The following is a 23,102-nucleotide window of genomic DNA, read 5'->3' as shown; positions in this document are numbered from 1 at the left end:
GTATTTCGTCGCTAGCAGACTACAGCCGTGAGCTTCGAGGATAAATTGTCATTTGAAACCTTTCAACGCTGACGTATTGTAAGATACGGAGCTGTGATTATATTTGGGAGTGCAGTGAATAAGATGACGTTGCCGGCAGAGGCGCAGTGAAACTGCTCTGAATTTCTATTTAACCTTAAAAACATGGAACAAAGAGGATGCGGGGAATGGCGGGAGCGACGGCAGAGGGTCGTTTTCATGGTTGCTATGGGTTGTTTTTGGACCGTGGCATCTGCACAGATAAGATACTCCATCTCTGAAGAGCTTAAGGAAGGAACTGTCCTGGGGAATATAGCTAAGGATTTGGGAATAGATCTCAGCACCTTGAAGGAGAGGGGATTTCGAATCGTGTCTGGCTCGACCGAGCCTCTTTTCGAGGTTAACCAGAATAACGGCATCTTATACGTGAACCGAAAAATAGACCGAGAGGAGCTGTGTGAACGGAGCAGCGTGTGTTTGATCAACCTGAAAACCGTTCTAGAGAACCCGCTGGAGATCCATTATGTCTCAGTGGAGGTGTTAGATGTTAACGACCATTCTCCCAGCTTTCCCGACAAAGAGAAACGGTTAGAGATTTCAGAGTCCAGGTTACCGGGGGCGCGATTTCAGCTACAAGCAGCGCGTGACCCAGATGAAGGTCCATTCTCCGTTCAACAATATAAACTGAGTCATAATGACCATTTTCGTTTGGAGGTTAAAGATCGAGGTGAGGATGGTAAAATCCCGTTGTTGGTTTTACAGAAGCAGTTAGATAGAGAAGCTGTAAGAAGCCATAAACTCCTCCTCACTGCCATTGATGGTGGAAAACCACCCAGATCTGGAACTCTCGAAATATCAGTGGATGTACTGGATGTTAATGACAATAGTCCTGTGTTCACTAAAGATATATATTCTGTAAGTGTAAATGAAAACGCACCTTTGGGAACTATGGTCATCAAGGTAAATGCCACCGATTTAGATAGTGGCCAGAATGGGAATGTCATTTACTCATTTGGCAATGACATCAACAGCAAGTTAAGGAAACTTTTTGATGTAGACACCATTACAGGTGAAATAACTGTAAAAGGGCAAATAGATTTTGAGGAAAGGGATAGCTATCTGCTTGACATACAGGCATCAGATCAAGGACAACTTCCTCTGACAATAGACAAAAGCGTAAAAATTAAAATCATTGACCTCAACGACAACGCACCTGAGATAGAGGTGACGTCATTTTCTAAGGCAATTCCCGAAGATTCTAGGCCCGGAACCACTGTGGCACTGATTAGTGTTACTGATTTGGACTCTGGTCTCAATGGGAAAGTTCTCTGCCATGTATTGGAAGACGTACCTTTCACGCTATTGCCATCTCTACATGACAACATGTACTCGGTAGTCACCAAGTCACCTCTGGATAGAGAGAAAGTATCTCAATATGATCTAACAATAGTAGCCACAGACCAAGGCCATCCGCCTCTGTCATCTGTAAATACTATTAGTGTTGTAGTATCAGATGTGAATGACAACAGTCCAGAGTTTTCACTGAGCCCCTATACTTTCTATGTCACTGAGAATAACGAACCAGACGCCTCAGTATTTTGTGTGAGTGCATCTGATAGTGACATAGATGAAAACGCACTTATTTCATATCATATTCTGAGAGACGTTGGTGACGATAATAAATGGGCATCTTTCCTCAACATAAATTCAGAAAATGGAAACATTTTGGCCCTAAAAAGCTTTGATTTTGAAACATTAAAAACATTTAAATTCCAAGTTGTAGCTACAGACTCTGGAACTCCGTCACTAAGCAGCAACGTCACAGTGAATGTGTTCATCCTGGATCAGAACGACAACGCTCCAGTGATCTTGTATCCAGTCAGTGCTAATGGTTCCGCTGAAGGTGTGGAGGAGATTCCCCGTAATATGAACGCAGGCCATTTGGTGACTAAAGTGAGAGCCTATGATGCTGATATAGGATATAACGGCTGGTTATTATTTTCACTGCAGGAAGTTACTGACCACAGTCTCTTTGCTTTGGACCGTTATACAGGACAGATAAGGACACTTCGGTCATTCACAGAGACAGACGAGGCTGAGCACAAACTGGTCATACTGGTAAAAGACAATGGGAACGTTTCACTCTCAGCAACAGCTACTGTGATTATCAATGTTGTGGAGCCCAAAGAGGCTTTTGCAGCTTCTGATGTTAAAAGCGCAGTAAAAGACGAGGAGGAGAACAGCGTTACATTTTATTTGATCATAACTTTGATGTCAGTTTCAGCACTTTTTATCATCAGTATCATCGTGTTGATTGTAATGCAGTGCTCCAAAGCCCCAGTCGATTCCTCCAAGTATTTACAAGATATGAATTACGACGGGACACTGTGCCACAGCATCCAGTACCGATCCGGAGACAAACGGTACATGTTAGTTGGACCCAGAATGAGTATAGGTTCTACTATTGTCCCGGGCAGCAATGGGAATACTCTAGTGGTACCTGAACACAGCAGGAGAGCTTCTGGAGAGGTAAGGAGGTCATCAATCTAAAATATATTAAAATCTGCTATGGGTGGCCTAATATAGCCTGTTTTGTCCTGCCATGGATATCTCAACGAGCTGACTGTGTTACGGAGTGGACGGGCCTATGTAATATTTTGGTGACACGGCTGTCATGCTGTAACATGAGACGTAAAGGAGTACTACGACTTTATTTAGTTGGACATGTCACCTGACAGCCCATTACTTACCCATCTGTTTTCACTAAACAACTCACTTTGGATGTGTAGGCTGCTCTGATCCTATACGGTTAGAGGTGAGCAGGAAAGAGGATGGTTCTCTCAGGTATACATGGTGGTTCCAGTCTGCTTGTTCAGGAGGGTCAGCCTGGGCTTGGTATTGTATTGATACAATGTTGATACTTGTTAATAAAACAAGGGAAAATATCCATGTAATTCATAGATTAGTGAACCTGCTCAGGCCAACATGTGGGCCAAGAACTATTTTGACTATAAATAGGTCAAATATAATGTTGGCTGTAGGTCAGTGGATGGGGCTAACTTCAGCCTCATACTTACAGAGTCGTACGTTGAGCCTCATTTACAGGTCCTTGGTCCACACATTTCCGTCTTCAGCTTGTGTTGTTGCCTTGAATGGAGCTATTTCAGCAATCAAAGGCTTTTCATGATCCATATGTGGGGCTACGACCCCTCAGAAAGAGAGTCTACTGGAGATTTAACGCAGCCTTGAAACCTAGGACACTATCATATCGGCCCCTTTTCCAGACAGTCAAGTTGTTTTGGTTTCTAACAATGTGACAGTTGTTGTGTTGTTTTAATAAGATGGGTTAGTAGCCTGTCTTATCATGTGGCATGTGACTTCGTAAGACAACAGTGGTGTGTGTGTGCGTGCCCGGGAGTGAATGAGTATGACTGAGCGGACACCCGGGGCCATTGATTTGTGAGGAGCCCTTCGTGCCCGCTCCCATCCCCTTTAATTCTGTATTCTTTTGTGACAAATGTGTTAGCAGGTAGACCAGAGGGGCCGCGTCTCTGATTGGTAGATGAGTGACAACCCCGATTAGAAGAACCTTCTGCCCATCTGTTGTTCTTCACAAATACTGTTTTGAATGAAAGAACATCGTACCTACACACTGAAGAAGGATGTTAAGACAAAACCATCTGTGTACGCTCTCCCGGATGCAGTAAAACATTTAAAACATTGAACATTGAAGTAAACTTTAAGCGACATATTTTGGAGTGTGAACCCACTCCACCTCCTTGTTTGTCTGAATGAGAATGTGTCTGAAGGCCTGCTCTCCGTGGTGGTAACTGATTATGTGGGCCGTGCGCTGCTGAAGCTGTGCCTGTGGCTGGGAGAGAGAGAGCTGCCCGCCTCTGGCGCACTGCTGGCCAGCCGGGTAGGTTGTGGTGGGGGTGCGCTGCTTGGCTTCCCTAGGGAGCTGCCATTCATTATTTACATGGGGCTTGGAACACAACCAGCGACGAATGTTCCTTCCCTGGTCCCATAGTCTGTGTTCTAATGCAGTGTGGTTGAAATAGTAATGGGCCTTTGTTTTGATTTTCAAAAAATGGTCTCATGCTATTGGCTAACACAGATGTTGTGTCTCATTAGCTATGAGAGCGTGGCTGAACCAGGTCCAGTCTAGGGGATGGTGGTGTTGCCCTAGCAACACACTGGCAGAATTACCTCGCTGGTTTTCCACAGCATGTCGGTGAGCCTCGCGTGCAGTGCAGCGGTCTCAGCAACGAGAGAGAGAGGGAAAGGGAGGGAGCAGGTGGAAGTGGAGGGGGAGGGGATGGCTTTTCTATGGCTATGCCTTCGCGCACATTATTTAATGAAAATTGGTTCATGTTTTTGTGAAACCCATGGATTATGTTAGCGCAATCCTCATTGTAAGTTGGTCAACTGATGGTGTCAACAGAGAAGCAATAGTACATGTGAACATACATCATCAACACGTTGTTAAATCTATTGAATTGTGTTCATTTTCTATTTTACTCTACTAGGTCACTTCAGATTTCACACTTTGGTAATTCTATAGGCTAGGAATAGTATGACTGAGGTTAGGTAAAACAGCAGTGCACTGCTAGGTTATTCCTATTCAGTGACATGTATACACATTGGTTGAGAGGAATGTGAAACAATGCAGAAGATGGACAAAGAGAGATGGTGGGATAGTCAAGGATGAAGAGAGAGTTAGATATCAGTACTGCAATTACTGATATAGGGGGAAGTCAGAGATTGAGAGACGGAGAGTAGATGGAGATAGAGTAGATGTAGATTTAGAGATTGAGAGTAGATTTAGAGATAGAGAGTAGATGGAGAGAGAGTAGATGTAGAAAGAGAGTAGATTTAGAGATAGAGAGTAGATTTAGAGATAGAGAGTAGATGGAGAGAGAGAGGGGGGAGTAGATGGAGAGAGAGATAGAGAGTAGATTTAGAGATAGCGAGGGTAGATGGAGAGAGAGAGAGTAGATTTAGAGATAGAGAGGGTAGATGGAGAGAGATTAGATTTAGAGATAGAGAGGGTAGATGGAGAGAGAGAGATAGGGAGTAGATTTAGAGATATAGAGAGAGTAGATGGAGAGAGAGTAGATGTAGAAAGAGAGTAGATGTAGATTTAGAGATAGAGAGTAGATTTAGAGATAGAGAGTAGATGGAGAGAGAGAGGGAGTAGATGGAGAGAGAGAGAGAGGGAGTAGATGGAGAGAGAGAATATATTTAGAGATAGAGAGTAGATGGAGATAGAGAGGGTAGATGAGAGAGAGAGAGTAGATGGAGAGATAGATGGAGAGTAGATGGAGAGAGAGAGTAGATGGAGAGAGATAGGGAGAAAGTAGATGGAGAGAGAGAGTAGATTTAGAGATAGAGAGTAGATGGAGATAGAGAGGGTAGATGGAGAGAGAGAGGGAGTAGATGGAGAGAGAGAGAGGGAGTAGATGGAGAGAGAGAATAGATGTAGAGATAGAGAGTAGATGGAGATAGAGGGTAGATGAGAGAGAGAGAGTAGATGGAGAGATAGATGGAGAGTAGATGGAGAGAGAGAGTAGATGGAGAGAGATAGGGAGAAAGTAGATGGAGAGAGATAAGATTTAGAGATAGAGAGTAGATGGAGATAGAGGGTAGATGGAGAGAGAGAGATAGAGAGTAGATGGAGAGAGAGAAGATTTAGAGATAGAGAGTAGATGGAGATAGAGGGTAGATGGAGAGAGAGAGATAGAGAGTAGATTGAGTGAGAGAGTGTAGATGGAGAGAGTAGATGGAGATATAGAGAGAGTAGATTTAGAGATAGAGAGTAGATGGAGAGAGAGATGGAGAGTAATTGGAGAGATGGAAAGTAGATGGAGAGATAGGTAGATGGAGTGTAGATGGAGAGATAGAGTAGATGGAGAGATAGATAGATGGAGAGTAGATAGAGAGAAGATGGAGAGAGATATAGAGTAGATGGAGAGAGAGAGAGAGTAGATTTAGAGATAGAGAGAGATGGAGATAGAGGATGATTTAGAGATAGAGAGTAGATGGAGAGAGAGATGGAGAGTAATTGGAGAGATGGAAAGTAGATGGAGAGATAGGTAGATGGAGTGTAGATGGAGAGATAGAGTAGATGGAGAGATAGATAGATGGAGAGTAGATAGAGAGAAGATGGAGAGTAGATATAGAGTAGATGGAGAGATATATATATGGAGAGTAGATAGAGAGTAGATGGATAGATATATATATGGAGAGTAGATAGAGAGTAGATGGATAGATAGATTGGAGAGATATATGAGAGTAGATGGATAGAGGAGTAGATGGAGAGATAGAGATAGAGAGTAGATGGAGAGATAGATATATGGAGAGTAGATGGAGAGATAGATAGATGGAGAGTATAGATAGATGGAGAGATAGGAGAGTAGATAGAGATATATGGAGTACATAGAGAGTAGATGGAGAGATAGATATATGGAGAGTAGATGGAGAGATGGAGAGATAGATATATAGGAGAGATAGGTAGATGGAGAGTAGATAGAGATAGATGGAGAGATGGAGAGAAAGGTAGATGGAGAGAGATAGATGGAGAGATAGATAGATGGAGAGAGATAGATAGATGGAGAGAGATAGAGATATATGGAGAGTAGATGGAGAGATGGATAGATAGAGAGTAGATGGAGAGATATATATATGGAGAGTAGATAGAGAGTAGATGGATAGATATATATATGGAGAGTAGATAGAGAGTAGATGGATAGATAGATATATGGAGAGTAGATAGAGAGTAGATGGAGAGATAGATATGGAGAGTAGATGGAGAGATAGATATATGGAGAGTAGATGGAGAGATAGATATATGGAGAGTAGATAGAGAGTAGATGGAGAGAAAGGTAGATGGAGAGTAGATGGAGAGATCGATATATGGAGAGTAGATAGAGAGTATATGGAGAGATAGATATATGGAGAGTAGATAGAGAGTATATGTAGAGATAGATATATGGAGAGTAGATAGAGAGATAGATATATGGAGAGTAGATGGAGAGAAAGGTAGATGGAGAGTAGATGGAGAGATAGATATATGGAGAGTAGATGGAGAGATAGATATATGGAGAGTAGATAGAGAGTATATGTAGAGATAGATATATGGAGAGTAGATGGAGAGATAGGTAGATGGAGAATAGAAAAGCAGTAAAGTGCTCCATTAAAATGTGTCAGTCTCTATGTGTTTCAGTGCGTGCACAAGGTCAATGCCAAGCGTGCTTGGACAGTATGTGTCTCATTAAGCCAACAAGTGATGTCATGATAGAGAGTAGATTTAGAGATGGAGAGAGAGTAGATGGAGAGAGAGTAGATGGAGAGAGAGTAGATGTAGAAAGAGAGTGCTTGGACAGTATGTGTCTCATTAAGCCAACAAGTGATGTCATGACTTCAGTGGGTCACATTGGTGTTCTGCAGGCCCTCTTGACACACAGCGTGAATATACATGGTTTCACTGGGCCACATTTGCTCCCTTCATCCCTAGTCTGTGTGGTGTAGGTATTCGGGGTCTATCGTTGCGTGTACATTTACCTATTGGGACTGTGGTTGGCAAGGTCATCTTTAGAACAGAAGGCTGTGCTTGTGAAAATATGCAAGCAACCGTACTAAATTCACAACAGTATGTGTGTAACCTCTTTCATCATAGCACCGTTTGTTCTTCAATCATAGTGTTTGTTGCATTCTCAGGGTGTGGTTTATCTTTGCTATAGTGGCTCTTTGTGTGTGCTTGTGTAACAGTATACTTCTAAACCGTCCCCTCGCCCATACCCGGGCGCGAACCAGGGACCCTCTGCACACATCAACAACAGTCATCCACGAAGCATCGTTACCCATCGCTCCACAAGAGCCGCGGCCCTTGCAGAGCAAGGGGAAATACTACTTCAAGGTCTCAGAGCAAGTGACGTAACCGATTGAAACGCTATTTAGCGCACACCGCTAACTAAGCTAGCCGATTCACATCCGTTACACTCAACCCCTTTTGACCTTCCTCCTTTTTCCGCAGCAACCAGTAATCCGGGTCAACAGCATCAATGTAACAGTATAATTTTAAACCGTCCCCTCGCCCATACCCGGGCGCGAACTAGGGACCTTCTGCACACAACGACAACAGTCACCCTCGTTACCCATCGCTCCACAAAAGCCGCTGCTCTTGCAGAGCAAGAGGAACTACTACTTCAAGGTCTCAGAGCAAGTGACGTAACCGATTGAAACGCTATTTAGCGCACACCGCTAACTAAGCTAGCCGTTTCACATCCGTTACACTTGGTTAGTCTGTGTAATTGTGTTAGCTTGCCAAGTGTCTGAGATCAGAACTGCTCACACTGTAATGCACCTCTGTTGTCTGATGTGTCAGACAGTGTGTCAGTTGTCTTTAGTAATTGTGTGAGAGGGTTCTCTCTGTCAGTGTGTCTTCAGTGCCACAGGGAGACTGCAGACAGGCATGAGTATTACAATCAGACACCAAAGCTTTTAAGCAGTGTTGTACCCAATTCCAACAGGAGGAGAATGGGCCTAATTTTAGATGGCTGCACACACACCGCCTTCTTTCACCCCAAGTCCACTTCCTTTTCTATTCCCTTCCCTTCTCTTTCTCTCTCTCTCTCTCTCTCTCTCTCTTTCTCTCTCTTTTCTCTCTCTATTTCTCTCTCTATTTCTCTCTCTCTCTCTCTCTCTCTCTCTCTCTCTCTCTCTCTCTCTCAGCGCTGGTCTTTTGCTTCATCTCTGTTAAATTTTTTACCCAGAATCCTCTGTCTTCGTCCTCATTTGTGTTCCCTGCACTCGGTTCTCCTCTGTTTCACCTCCCCTTTTCAACCCCTTCTTTACCTTTGCCTTTCTCTCTGTCTCCCTTTTTTTGTTCCTGCTGCTTCGTCTTTGGTATTCAATGGCCTTTCCCTTTTGCTCAGCTCCCTCCACTCTTTTCTGTATGTTAAACCCTCTCCTATTTGCTCTACTTTCCCTGCATCCCTTAACCCTATTTTTTCCCCTTCCTGTCCCCTTCCCCTCTCTTCCTGTCTTCCACCTCTCCCTTTCTCCTCTCCCTCTCTATACCACTGTCTTTCTGTCCTCTTTCTCTCCATCTCTCCTCACACTCCTTCTCCATTTACTGTTCCTCTCCCTCCCTCCACAGCCCCTCCCTCTCTCTCTCTCTCTCTTTCTCTCTCTCTCTCTCTCTCTCTCTCTCTCTCTCTCTCTCTCTCTCTCTCTCTCTCTCTCTCTCTCTCTCTCTCTCTCTCTCTCTCTCTCTCTCTCTCTCTCTCTCTCTCTCTCTCTCTCTCTCTCTCTCTCTCTCTCTCTCTCTCTCTCTCTCTCTCTCTCTCTCTCTCTCTCTCTCTCTCTCTCTCTCTCATCCCTGTGGGGTTGTGTTTGTGGCTGTGAATGGGGATGTTGCTCTGTATGTGGTTGAAGCTGCTGTGTGTCAGGAAGGCACACGTTCTGTGCTGCTCTTTGTAGGACACAGCGTCACTCACATCCAGGTCAGAGCTGTGAGGGTAATCTAATTTACATACACACACACACACACACACACACACACACACACACACACACACACACACACACACACACACACACACACACACACACACACACACACACACACACACACACACACACACACACACACACACACACACACACACACACACACACACACAGCCACCCAGAGCAGTGTACGACAAAACACTCCTGTCCTGTGTTGTTCAGAGAGGCACACACACACTCACAAATGCATTACAATGATTAGGTTCATCCAATTTATACACAAGCACTCACACTAGATACACACACACACACACACACACACACACACACACACACACACACACACACACACACACACACACACACACACACACACACACACACACACACACACACACACACTCACCAGCGTCACTCCCTCAGCTGTTCAGTCATTCTGCGCGGCACCAGAGAACCCATCTAAATAAAGACAGACCCTCTGAGACAACCCACTGCCTCACACACACACAGAGACAGAGGGGAGGTTACGCAACAACCCTAATGCCAAATTAAGACACATCCAGCCAACAAAAATCCAAGAAAAGATTGATTCCCCCTGTCTCCCCCTTGCCTCCTCCTGATCCTCTAGGACAGATTATGGGAAGCGAGATCTGAGTGTATCTGAGGAGCTGCCAGGTACTGGAATCAGGACTGCTTATTCCACTCTGTCCTTCTCACGTATCAGGGGATTTTGCACAGAGTGCCTCTGCAAGATGTTCATCTCATCTTCTGTGGCATCGTCCTCTGTTTTCTCTGTCCTTCTTCTCTCTTCAGCATCCTTCAATCTGTCTACTGCTGTCTGCCTCTCCTCCCCATCTCTGTCTCTGTCTGTCATAGTCTGTTGAGCTCATTAGTAAGGGCACGATGTCCCAGTTTATTTAACAAGGTGTTTTCACCACCGTTAGTAACATAAGACCTATCTCGGTGTGGCTGTGGTGCTATAGGGAAAACTTTGCATGTGGTTTTGTAATGGCACTGTGAGTGTGTCTGGACCAATGTTCCCTAAAATCTTCTTCAGCACTGAGCAAATTTCAGGTCTGCTGAACCCACTGAACCCACTGAACCAGAGAGGTGCGGGGGGGGGTGTCTGCCTTAATCCACGTCATCGGCGCCCTGGGAGCAGTTGTTGTTTCGGATTAACTGCCTTGCTCAAAGGCAGAGAGGCAGATTTTTCAACCTTGTCTGCTTGGGGATTCAAACCAGATACCTTTTGGTTTCTGGCCCCACGCTCTTAACGTCTAAAGAATTGAGTGAAGTTCAGTCTTGTGTCTGTGTAGGCTGGTATTTATTTTAGCGCAGCGGTCCCGGGGGGGACGGGGACGTTGGTGTGGAGTTTGGAGTTAGGCCAAGCACAGAGAGAACAGGGAGATCTGAGGGCGCACTGGCTGCTACTGCGAGAGTCAGCACATCATGGTCCTATCCAGGTAATGTGGGCAACAGTGGATCAGCAGGCTGTATTAGTGTTAACGTCAGCAGACGTAGATGGAAACTGCGGCAGAGCTAGGTGTTGGCCCACAGACCCCGTGTGTGTGTTGTTCCCTACCACAGTCATGGGGGACTAGTATTGTCTCTAGGCATTCATCTTCACTGTGAACACAGAGCGAGTACAGCTGGATGTCACTCAATATGTGAGGACTGCTGAACAATTAATCAAATGGCCGTGCGGACAATTTGCATCGACCCCCCTTTGTTTTTACAGTGCTGCTACTTGCTGCTTATTATCTATGTAAAAATGACCTTGACAAACCTGCACCCCTGCACATTGACTTGGTACTGGTACCCCCTGTACATAGCCTCGTTGTTATTTTCTTGTGTTACTTTAATTTATGTAGTAAATCTTTCCTTCACTATATTTTATTGAACTGCACTGTTGGTTAAGGGCTTGTAAGTAAGCATTTCATGATAAACTCTACTACACCTGTTATGTTCGGCGAATGTGACAAATACCATTTGGTTTGATTAGAACATTTGATTTGACTTGCATTGACATTGTATTGGCACTGACTCAACAAGGAAGAGCGTTAAACGCTAAGTATAAATAACGGAGTTGGTTTATTATCATTGTTGGTTCATTATCTCAGTGATTACTGTAGGCCAGGGGATCCATTACGCAGTTTTTATGCCATGTCCTTTGCTTTGGTTCAGAGTGGGTAGGTCGCATCCAGTTAGTTCTGGTTCTATCTGGCATGGTTGGTTCTGCTGTGAAGGGTCATGTCAGTTCTGGTTTTGTCCCAGTCCAGTGAGCCCTGACCCTGTTTTCTCTCTGCAGTTAGCCTACACCCAGAGGATAGGTCTACTCTGTAGGTTATTTTCTCTCTGACTCTGTCTCTCTTTCTCTATCCCTCTCTCTCAAACTTCCTCTCTCTCTCTCTCTCTCTCTCTCTCTCTCTCTCTCTCTTCCTCTGTCCCTCTTTCCTCTATCTTTCTTTCCAATCTATCTTTCTCTCTCTCTCTCTTCTCTCTCTCTCTCTCTCTCTCTCTCTCTCTCTCTCTCTCTCTCTCTCTCTCTCTCTCTCTTCCTCTGTCCAATCTATATATCTTCCTTCCTCTCATTTTCTCACGGTATCATTATCTCTGGATCTCTCTTGCTCTCATTTCTCTTGTTAATCAGTATATTGCCTGTTCCTCTCTCCTTTCATCCATTCCACCGACCCTCTGATCCCCTCCAGGTCTTTTCTCTCTGACTCTGTCCCTCTGATCTCTATCTTTTTCTCTCTCTCTCTCTCTCTCTCTCTCTCTCTCTCTCTCTCTCTCTCTCTCTCTCTCTCTCTCTCTCTCTCTCTCTCTCTCTCTCTCTCTCTCTCTCTCTCTCAAATCACCTTCGAATCTTCTTAGGTATGATGGTACAAGCTTGGCACAGCTGTTTCTCCCACAGGCTGGATGTGGAGCATCGCCGCATAACTATTTTCAGGTGTCTCCAGAGATGTTCAATCGGGTTCAAGTCTGGGCTCTGGCTGGGCCACTCAAGGACATTCAGAGACTTGTCCCGAAGCCACTCCTGTGTTGTCTTGGATGTGTGCATAGGGTCATTGTCCTGTTGGAAGGTGAATCTTTGCCCCAGTCTGAGATCCTGAGCACTCTGGATCAGGTTACTTTGCTCCGTTCATCTTTCCTTCAGCCTGACTAGTCTCCCAGTCCCTGCCGCTGAAAAACATCCCCACAGCATGATGCTTCCACCACCATGCTTCACCGTAGGGATGCTACCAGGTTTCCTCCAGATGTGACACTTGGCATTCAAGCCAAAGAGATCAATCTTAATTTCATCAGATCAGAGAATCTTGTTTCTCATGGTCTGACAGTCCTTTAGGTGCCTTTAGTCAAACTCTTTTACTCAGGAGTGGCATCCGTCTGTCCACTCTACCATGAAGGTCTGATTGGTGGAGTTGTCCTTCTGTGAGGTTCTCCCATCTCCACACAGGAACTCTGGAGCTCTGTCAGAGTGATCATTGGGTTCTTGGTCACCTCCCTGACCGAGGCTCTTCTCCCCTGATTGTTCAGTTTGACCAGCTCTAGGAAGAGTCTTGGTGGTTCTAAACGTATTCCACTAAAGAATGATGGAGGTCACTGTTCTTGGTGACCTTCAATGCTGCAGACATTTTTTGGTACCCTTCCCCAGATCTGTGCCTCGAAACAATCCTGTCTCGGAGCTCTACGGACAATTCCTTCAACCTCGTGGCTTGTTTTTTTCTCTGACATGCACTGTCAACTGTGGGACCTTATATAGACAGGTTTGTGCCTTTCAAAATCATGTCCAACCAATAGAATTTACCACGGGTGGACTCCAATCAAGTTGTAGAATTTCGAGTCTCATAGCAAAGGGTCTGAATACTTATGTAAATAAGGTATTTAAAAAAAAAAGTATAAATGTGCAAAAATGTTTAAAAACCTGTTTTCGCTTTGTCAGCTGTTTCAACTTTGAAAAGCTAATCAAATGGCTCCCCGGACTATGCATTGTCCCCCCCCCCCCTTATCTTACAGTAGCAAGTACTCTTATCTTACAGTAGTCTATACTCTTACAGTAGTCTATACTCTTTTAGTAGTCTATACTCTTTTCTTACTGTAGTCTATACTCTTATCTTACAGTATTCTATACTATTTTCCTACTGTAGTCTATACTCTTATCTTACTGTAGTCTATACTCTTATCTTACTGTAGTCTATACTCTTATCTTACAGTAGTCTATACTCTCATCTTACAGTAGCAAGTACTATTATTTTACAGTAGTCTATACTCTTATCTTACGTTGGTCTATACTCTTTTCTTACAGTAGTTTATGCTCTTATCTTACAGTTTCAAATGATCTTATCTTACAGTAGCAAGTACTCTTATCTTACAGTTTCAAATACTGTTATCTTATAGTAGTCTATACTCTTACAGTAGTCTATACTCTTATGTTACAGTAGCAAATACTCTTATCTTACAGTAGTATATACTCTTACAGTAGTCTATACTCTTATAGTAGTCTATACTCTTATCTTACAGCATTCTCTTTTCCTACTGTAGTCTATACTATTTTCCTACTGTAGTCTATACTCTTTTCTTACTGTAGTCTATACTCTTATCTTACAGTAGTCTATACTCTTATTTTACAGTAGTCTATACTCTTTTCTTACAGTAGTCTATGCTCTTATCTTACAGTTTCAAATGATCTTATCTTACAGTAGCAAGTACTCTTATTTTACAGTCATCTATACTCTTATCTTACAGTTTCAAATGATCTTATATTAGTGTAGTCTATACTCTTATCTTACAGTAGCAAGTACTCTTATCTTACAGTAGTCTATACTCTTACAGTGGTCTATACTCTTATCTTACAGTTTCAAATTATCTTATATTAGTGTAGTCTATACTCTTATCTTACAGTAGTCTATACTGTTATCTTACAGTTGTCTATACTCTCATCTTACCGTAGTCTATACTCTTTTCTTACAGTAGTATATGCTCTTATCTTACAGTAGTCTATACTTTTATCTTACAGTAGCAAGTTCTCTTATCTTACAGTAGCAAGTACTCTTATCTTACAGTCATCTATACTCTTATCTTACAGTTTCAAATAATCTTATCGTATAGTAGTCTTACTGTAGTCTATACTCTTATCTTACAGTAGTCTATACTCTTATCTTACAGTAGTCTGTCTATGCTCTTATCTTACAGTAGTCTATACTCTCATCTTACCGTCCACTATACTCTTATCTACAGTAGCAAGTACTCTTATCTTACTGTAGTCTATACTCTTAGAGTACTCTGTCTGTACTCTTATCCAGTCTTGTGGAGCCTGTGTGTTCCCATAGAGGTCACTGAGCCAGAAGAGCCACACAGTATAGAGTTATACGACCTAAACACATTTGTTGAACGTTCACTTGCAGAATGATGGCTGAAGAAAAGGAACATTTCGATGTTACTGTGACCTTTCATTCAAGATTGTACAAATGTTTGTGCCACACTGCAAAATGTTTTCAGCATGTTGAACTCAGCCCTGTTAAGCTGCCTGTCCATACACACTGTAACGACGCCCACTGCAGGCTGACTAGATGTAAGACGCCTACACTTGAATGTGGCCACAGTTGCTGATGGACACCTCACTGACGAACCCATTTAATGTTGACGTTTATCCACCGATAGAAGACTGAATGGAAAGTGTTTTTCTGGCTGTTGGAGATAGCAGAGCAGAGTCACCAACTGCAGGGTTTTGACTCCCCTGTGGCCATTTGCCCTTCCTGGTGTGTTCACGTCCTGGGTAAGGCTGGGACCGTTATGAGAGATTTCAGTTGTGTATTACATGTCCCAGGTGGGTTGACGTCCTGCATGATCCCCCACACGTAGGCTACACACACACACACACACACACACACACACACACACACACACACACACACACACACACACACACACACACACACACACACACACACACACACACACACACACACACACACACACACACACACACACACACACACACACACACACACACACACACACCATTGGTTAATGCATGACCGGTGTATTTCCATTCATATGTGAATAGGCCAGGTCTCAGAAGACCACTGTTCTCTCTATTCCCTGTACATATGTTTACAACTCTATATTCACAGGTTAATGGGAGGACGATGCTCCTGTGTTTGCTGCTTTTATCTAACTGTGTCTTTTTAAGGGTTCCAGCCTTGCTGGCAATCTCTCTTTGATACATTTTGAGCCCTGTTTTCCTGGAAATAACTGCCCACGATGAGGCCTGGACAGTGAGTGACTCATCTAGCCCACATGTAGTTTTTTATGTCCCTCTCTGTTTCTGTCTGTGGGCTGTTTATTTTTAGGGAGACCATCTGCCATAAAGAAGATTTTTCAGAGATTTGGGCATTGTGGGTAATAACTGCATTATAATAGCTTAACGTCAGTGAGACAACCATCTGCACAGCGAGGCAGACCTGCTCAAGCTTTGCCCGTCAAACCTATTTATCCACCCTTCTTTGCTGTGTGTGTGTGTGTGTGTGTGTGTTGTTCCTCTGCCTCTGTCAGTCAATGCTGTCCTCTACTCTCTTTCCCACCATCTTATCTAGTGGGCGTCCTGTATGAATTAACAGTGGGATGTCGGTGTAATGGAGGAATATTACGCTATGAGACTAAATGACTCAGACAGCCCTCTCTCTCTTCTCCCCATCTATGCCCCTCTCCCTCCTTCTCTACCCCCTCTCCTTCCATCTCTCCCCCTCTCCTTCCATCTCTCCCCCTCTCCCTTCTTCTCCCCCCCTCTCCTTCCATCTCTCCCCCTCTCCTTCCATCTCTCCCCTCTCCTCCATCTCTCCCCCTCTCCCTCCATCTCTCCCCCTCTCCTTCCATCTCTCCCCCTCCCTCCATCTCTCCCCCTCTCCTTCCATCTCTCCCCCTCTCCCTCCACATCTCTCCCCCTCTCCTTCCATCTCTCCCCCTCTCCCTTCTTCTCCCCCTCTCCTTACATCTCTCCCCCCTCTCCTTCCATCTCTCCCCCTCTCCCTTCTTCTCCCCCTCTCCTTACATCTCTCCCCCTCTCCTTCCATCTCTCCCCCTCTCCTTCTTCTCCCCCTCTCCTTACATCTCTCCCCTCTCCTTCCATCTCTCCCCCTCTCCCTCCTTCTCTCCCCCTCTCCTTCCATCTCTCCCCCTCTCCCTCCATCTCTCCCCCTCTCCTTCCATCTCTCCCCCTCTCCTTACATCTCTCCCTCCATCTCTCCCCCTCTCCCTCCTTCTCTCCCCACTCTCCCTCCATCTCTCCCCCTCTCCCTCCTTCTCTCCCCTCTCCTTCCATCTCTCCCCCTCTCCCTCCATCTCTCCCCCTTTCCCTCCATCTCTCCCCCTCTCTCTCCATCACTTTCCCCGTCTCTGTCCATGTCACTCCCCTTTCCCTAATTCTCTCCACCCTCCCTCCTTCTCTCCCCCCTTCTCTCCCTTATCTCTCCTTCTCGCATCCCTCCCTCCTTCTCTCCTCCTCTCCCCTTCTCCCTCCTTCTCCCCCTTATCCCACCTTCCCCCCTCTCCCTAATTTTATCCTCACATTCCTTCTCGTCCCCTCTCCCTCTCCCTCCTTCTCTTCCTCTCTCCATCCTTCTCTCCTCCTCAACCTCCTACTCTCTCCCCCTCCCTCCTTCTCTCCCCTCCAAGATTATCTCCCTCCTTCTCTCCATCCTTCTCTCCCCTTTTCTCTCCTTCTCTCCCCCCTCTCCCTTATTCTAACAGCCACTCTGTTTCTTAGCTATTTCCCACTTGCTCTCTCCTTAGTTTGTGCTTCTTACTTTCTCTCACTCCATCTTCCCTTCTCTCTCACACAGAGCTGATCTCCACCTCTTCCCACACATCCTGTTTCTCCCTCGATCCTTCTCTCTCCCTTATGCCCCCCTCTGTCTCATAGTGTGAGTGCAGTCTGATATAAAATGGCTGACACCTTTTTCTCCCTGTGTCTGCTCCATTGGTTCCTCCTCTCCTATATTCTCCCCTTTCCTGTTTCATTGTCCTCCTTTAATTTATTGCCCCACTATCTGCTCTCATTTCTGTCCCTTTTCCTTTCCTTTTATTTTCTTATCTTTCTTGTCCTTTCCTTTCCTCTTTCCTGCCAAGTCTCAGTCAGTCTGTCTCTTTGTCTGTAGGGACAGTCTTCACCCCATCCTCACTTTTCCAAATCTATATTCCTGTCAGTCTGTCTGTTTGTCTATGGTGGGAGTTCCCCTCTCCTCCCTTCTACCCAGTCTCATTCTCTGTTCCTCTTTGGGGACAGTGCTCTCCTCTCCTCACCCCATCCTCTCTTCTTTCTGTGGGGACAGTCCTCTCTTCTCCACACCCCATCCTCTCTTCTCTCAGTGGGGAGAGTCCTCTCCTCTCCTCACCCCATCCTCTCCTCTCTTAGTGGGGACAGTCCTCTCTTCACCAAACCCCATCCTCTCTCCTCTCTCAATGGGGACAGTCCTCTCTTCTCCTCACCCCATCCTCTCTCCTCTCTCAGCGAGGACAGTCCTCTCTTCTCCTCACCCCATCCTCTCTCCTCTCTCAGCGAGGACAGTCCTCTCTTCTCCTCACCCCATCCTCTGTTCTCTCAGTGGGGACAGTCCTCTCCTCTCCTCACCCCATCCTCTCCTCTCTCAGTGGGGACTGTCCTCTCCTCACCCCATCCTCTCCTCTCTCAGTGAGGACAGTCCTCTCTTCTCCTCACCCGATCCTCTCTTCTCTCAGTGGGGACAGTCCTCTCCTCTCCTCACCCCATCCTCTCCTCTCTCAGTGGGGACTGTCCTCTCCTCACCCCATCCTCTCCTCTCTCGGTGGGGACAGTCCTCTCCTCTCCTCACCCCATCCTCTCCTCTCTCAGTGGGGACAGTCCTCTCCTCACCCCATCCTCTCCTCTCTCAGTGGGGACGGTCCTCTCCTCTCCTCACCCCATCCTCTCTTCTCTCAGTGGAGACAGTCCTCTCCTCACCCCATCCTCTCTTCTCTCAGTGGAGACAGTCCTCTCCTCTCCTCACCCCATCCTCTCTTCTCTCAGTGGAGACAGTCCTCTCCTCTCCTCACCCCATCCTCTCTTCTCTCAGTGGAGACAGTCCTCTCCTCTCCTCACCCCATCCTCTCTTCTCTCAGTGGAGACAGTCCTCTCCTCTCCTCACCCCATCCTCTCTTCCCTCAGTGGAGACAGTCCTCTCCTCACCCCATCCTCTCCTCTCTCAGTGGGGACAGTCCTCTCCTCACCCCATCCTCTCCTCTCTCAGTGGGGACGGTCCTCTCCTCTCCTCACCCCATCCTCTCTTCTCTCTGTGGAGACAGTCATCTCCTCTCCTCTCCCCATCCTCTCTTCTCTCTGTGGAGACAGTCCTCTCCTCTCCTCACCCCATCCTCTCTTCTCTCTGTGGAGACAGTCCTCTCCTCTCCTCACCCCATCCTCTCCTCTCTCTGTGGAGACAGTCCTCTCCTCTCCTCACCCCATCCTCTCTTCTCTCTGTGGAGATAGTCCTCTCCTCTCCTCACCCCATCCTCTCCTCTCTCAGTGGGGACGGTCCTCTCCTCTCCTCTCCCCATCCTCTGTTCTCTCTGTGGAGAATGATGCTGTCATCAGCAGTGCCTTTCACCTGTGTGTGGCTGCGACAGTGACAGTGAGAGGGAAAGGGCTACCTTTCACAGTCTCTGTACCCTCAAGCACTGAGACTAAAATATTGTACTGTATCTGTGTGGTGAGATTTTGGGACTCTTTGTGTCATTCTGATTCAGTTTTAACTGAATTGTAGTTGATTGCTTTTGACCATGTGGTAGTATTCATCATGTGATTCTGAGTCGGCCTATGTGACAATACTTTGTTTGAGAAGGGTTCAGAGTGTGTATTTTTGACTCTGTTGTCAGTGACAGTGTGACTCTGATATTGTGTGAGTTGTGTGTAGACAAGGTTAACGAGTTGCTGAGTGTGTAGCATTGGGGCGAGGAAGGCATGACTTCTGTGTGCGTGTGCACATGCATGTACGTGTGTATGTGTGCCTGTTTACATATGAGTGTGTGTAGATGTGCATTTATCTGTAGTGCCATGTAAATGTAGGGTAAACAACAGACCTCAGCACTAGTCAGCAGACCTCTATCCTATCAGTCATCAGACCTCTATCCTATCAGTCATCAGACCTCTATCCTATCAGTCATCAGACCTCTATCCTATCAGTCATCAGACCTATATCCTATCAGTCATCAGACTTCTATCCTATCAGTCATCAGACCTCTATCCTATCAGTCATCAGACCTCTATCCTATCAGTCATCAGACCTCTATCCTATCAGTCATCAGATCTCTATCCTATCAGTCATCAGACCTCTATCCTATCAGTCATCAGACCTCTATCCTGCTGTCCAGTCCTCTGGCAGTCTCTATGGGGGTGCCACAGGGTTCAATTCTCGGGCCGACTCTTTTCTCTGTATATATCAATGATGTTGGTCTTGCTGCGGGCGATTCCCTGATCCACCTCTACGCAGACGACACCATTCCATATACTTTTTGCCCGTCATTGGACACTGTGCTATCTAACCTCCAAACGAGCTTCAATGCCATACAACACTCCTTCCGTGGCCTCCAACTGCTCTTAAACGCTAGTAAAACCAAATGCATGCTTTTCAACCGATCGCTGCCTGCACCCGCATGCCCGACTAGCATCACCACCCTGGATGGTTCCGACCTTGAATATGTGGACACCTATAAGTACCTAGGTGTCTGGCTAGACTGCAAACTCTCCTTCCAGACCCATATCAAACATCTCCAATCGAAAATCAAATCAAGAGTCGGCTTTCTATTCCGCAACAAAGCCTCCTTCACTCACGCTGCCAAGCTTACCCTAGTAAAACTGACTATCCAACCGATCCTCGACTTCGGCGATGTCATCTACAAAATCGCTTCCAACACTCTACTCAGCAAACTGGATGCAGTTCATCACAGTGCCATCCGTTTTGTCACTAAAGCACCTTATGCTACCCACCACTGCGACTTGTATGCTCTAGTCGGCTGGCCCTCGCTACATATTCGTCGCCAGACCCACTGGCTCCAGGTCATCTACAAGGCCATGCTAGGTAAAGCTCCGCCTTATCTCAGTTCACTGGTCACGATGGCTACACCCATCCGTAGCACGTGCTCCAGCAGGTGTATCTCACTGATCATCCCTAAAGCCTCATTTGGCCGCCTTTCGTTTCAGTTCTCTGCTGCCTATGACTGGAACGAATTGCAAAAATCGCTGAAGTTGGAGACTTTTATCTTCCTCACCAACTTCAAACATCAGCTATCTGAGCAGCTAACCGATCGCTGCAGCTGTACATAACCTATTGGTAAATAGCCCACCCATTTTCATCTACCTCATCCCCACAGTTTTTATTTATGTACTTTTCTGCTCTTTTGCACACCGATATCTCTACCTGTACATGATCATTTATCACTCCAGTGTTAATCTGCAATATTGTAATTATTCGCCTACCTCCTCATGCCTTTTGCACATATTGTATATAGACTCCCCTTTTTTTCTACTGTGTTATTGACTTGTTAATTGTTTACTCCATGTGTAACTCTGTGTTGTCTGTTCACACTGCTATGCTTTATCTTGGCCAGGTCGCAGTTGAAAATGAGAACTTGTTCTCAACTAGCCTACCTGGTTAAATAAAGGTGAAATAAAATAAATAAAAAATATCCTATCAGTCATCAGACCTCTATCCTATTAGTCATCAGACCTCTATCCTATCAGTCATCAGACCTCTATCCTATCAGTCATCAGACCTATATCCTATCAGTCATCAGACCTATATCCTATCAGACCTCTATCCCATCAGACCTATATATCCTATCAGACCTCTATCCCATCAGACCACTATCCTATCAGACCTCTATCCCATCAGACCTATATCCCATCAGACCTCTATCCCATCAGACCTCTATCCCATCAGACCTATATATCCTATCAGACCTCTATCCCATCAGACCACTATCCTATCAGACCTATATATCCCATCAGACCTCTATCCTATCAGACCTCTATCCTATCAGACCTCTATCCCATCAGACCACTTTCAGTCATTGAACTACATAAAGAGACACCTAAGACAATACAGCATTGTAGCAACACATGACGTCACAGCATCTATCTGATCAGTCATCAGACCTCTATGCTATCAGACCTCTATGCTGTCAGACCTCTATGCTATCAGACCTCTATGCTATCAGACCTCTATGCTATCAGACCTCTATGCTATCAGACCTCTATGCTGTCAGACCTCTATGCTGTCAGACCTCTATGCTATCAGACCTCTATGCTATCAGACCTCTATGCTATCAGACCTCTATGCTATCAGACCTCTATGCTGTCAGACCTCTATGCTGTCAGACCTCTATGCTATCAGACCTCTATGCTATCAGACCTCTATGCTATCAGACCTCTATGCTGTCAGACCTCTATGCTATCAGACCTCTATGCTATCAGACCTCTATGCTGTCAGACCTCTATGCTATCAGACCTCTATGCTATCAGACCTCTATGCTATCAGACCTCTATGCTGTCAGACCTCTATGCTATCAGACCTCTATGCTATCAGACCTCTATGCAGTCAGACCTCTATGCTGTCAGACCTCTATGCTATCAGACCTCTATGCTGTCAGACCTCTATGCTGTCAGACCTCTATGCTGTCAGACCTCTATGCTATCAGACCTCTATGCAGTCAGACCTCTATGCTGTCAGACCTCTATGCTATCAGACCTCTATGCTGTCAGACCTCTATGCTGTCAGACCTCTATGCTATCAGACCTCTATGCTATCAGACCTCTATGCTATCAGACCTCTATGCTATCAGACCTCTATGCTATCAGACCTCTATGCAGTCAGACCTCTATGCTGTCAGACCTCTATGCTATCAGACCTCTATGCTGTCAGACCTCTATGCTGTCAGACCTCTATGCTGTCAGACCTCTATGCTATCAGACCTCTATGCAGTCAGACCTCTATGCTGTCAGACCTCTATGCTATCAGACCTCTATGCTGTCAGACCTCTATGCTGTCAGACCTCTATGCTGTCAGACCTCTATGCTGTCAGACCTCTATGCTATCAGACCTCTATGCTAGCAGACCTCTATGCTGTCAGACCTCTATGCTGTCAGACCTCTATGCTGTCCGACCTCTATACTATCAGACCTCTATGCTGTCAGACCTCTATGCTGTCAGACCTCTATGCTATCAGACCTCTATGCTATCAGACCTCTATGCTGTCAGACCTCTATGCTGTCAGACCTCTATGCTGTCAGACCTCTATGCTATCAGACCTCTATGCTGTCAGACCTCTATGCTATCAGACCTCTGTGCTGTCAGACCTCTATGCTATCAGACCTCTATGCTATCAGACCTCTATGCTATCAGACCTCTATGCTGTCAGACCTCTATGCTATCAGACCTCTATGCTATCAGACCTCTACGTTATCAGACCTCTATGCAGTCAGACCTCTATGCTGTCAGACCTCTATGCTATCAGACCTCTATACTATCAGACCTCTATGCTGTCAGACCTCTATACTGTCA

The 23,102-nt window shown here is 45.6% G+C and overlaps 1 protein-coding gene across 19 annotated transcripts in view; it reads left to right on the top strand.

Annotated features, from left to right (window-relative positions):
- Positions 1-23,102, top strand: part of LOC118372108 (protocadherin alpha-C2-like) — a 220,161-nt gene that overhangs the window by 52,478 nt on the left and 144,581 nt on the right. Inside the window, exon 1 of one of the 19 annotated variants that reach the window (XM_052488236.1) lies at positions 159-2,547. The exons of the other annotated variants lie outside the window; for them this stretch is intronic. Within the exon in view, the coding sequence (XP_052344196.1) occupies positions 184-2,547 (2,364 nt within the window). The 5' untranslated portion in view covers positions 159-183. Of the gene's footprint in view, positions 1-158; positions 2,548-23,102 lie in introns of those variants that run through there. 19 annotated transcript variants of the gene reach the window in all.

This window comes from Oncorhynchus keta, chromosome 30, assembly GCF_023373465.1.
Source record: "Oncorhynchus keta strain PuntledgeMale-10-30-2019 chromosome 30, Oket_V2, whole genome shotgun sequence".
NCBI classification, from domain to species: Eukaryota; Metazoa; Chordata; class Actinopteri; order Salmoniformes; family Salmonidae; genus Oncorhynchus; species Oncorhynchus keta.
This window is presented reverse-complemented; position numbering and strand designations above follow the sequence as displayed.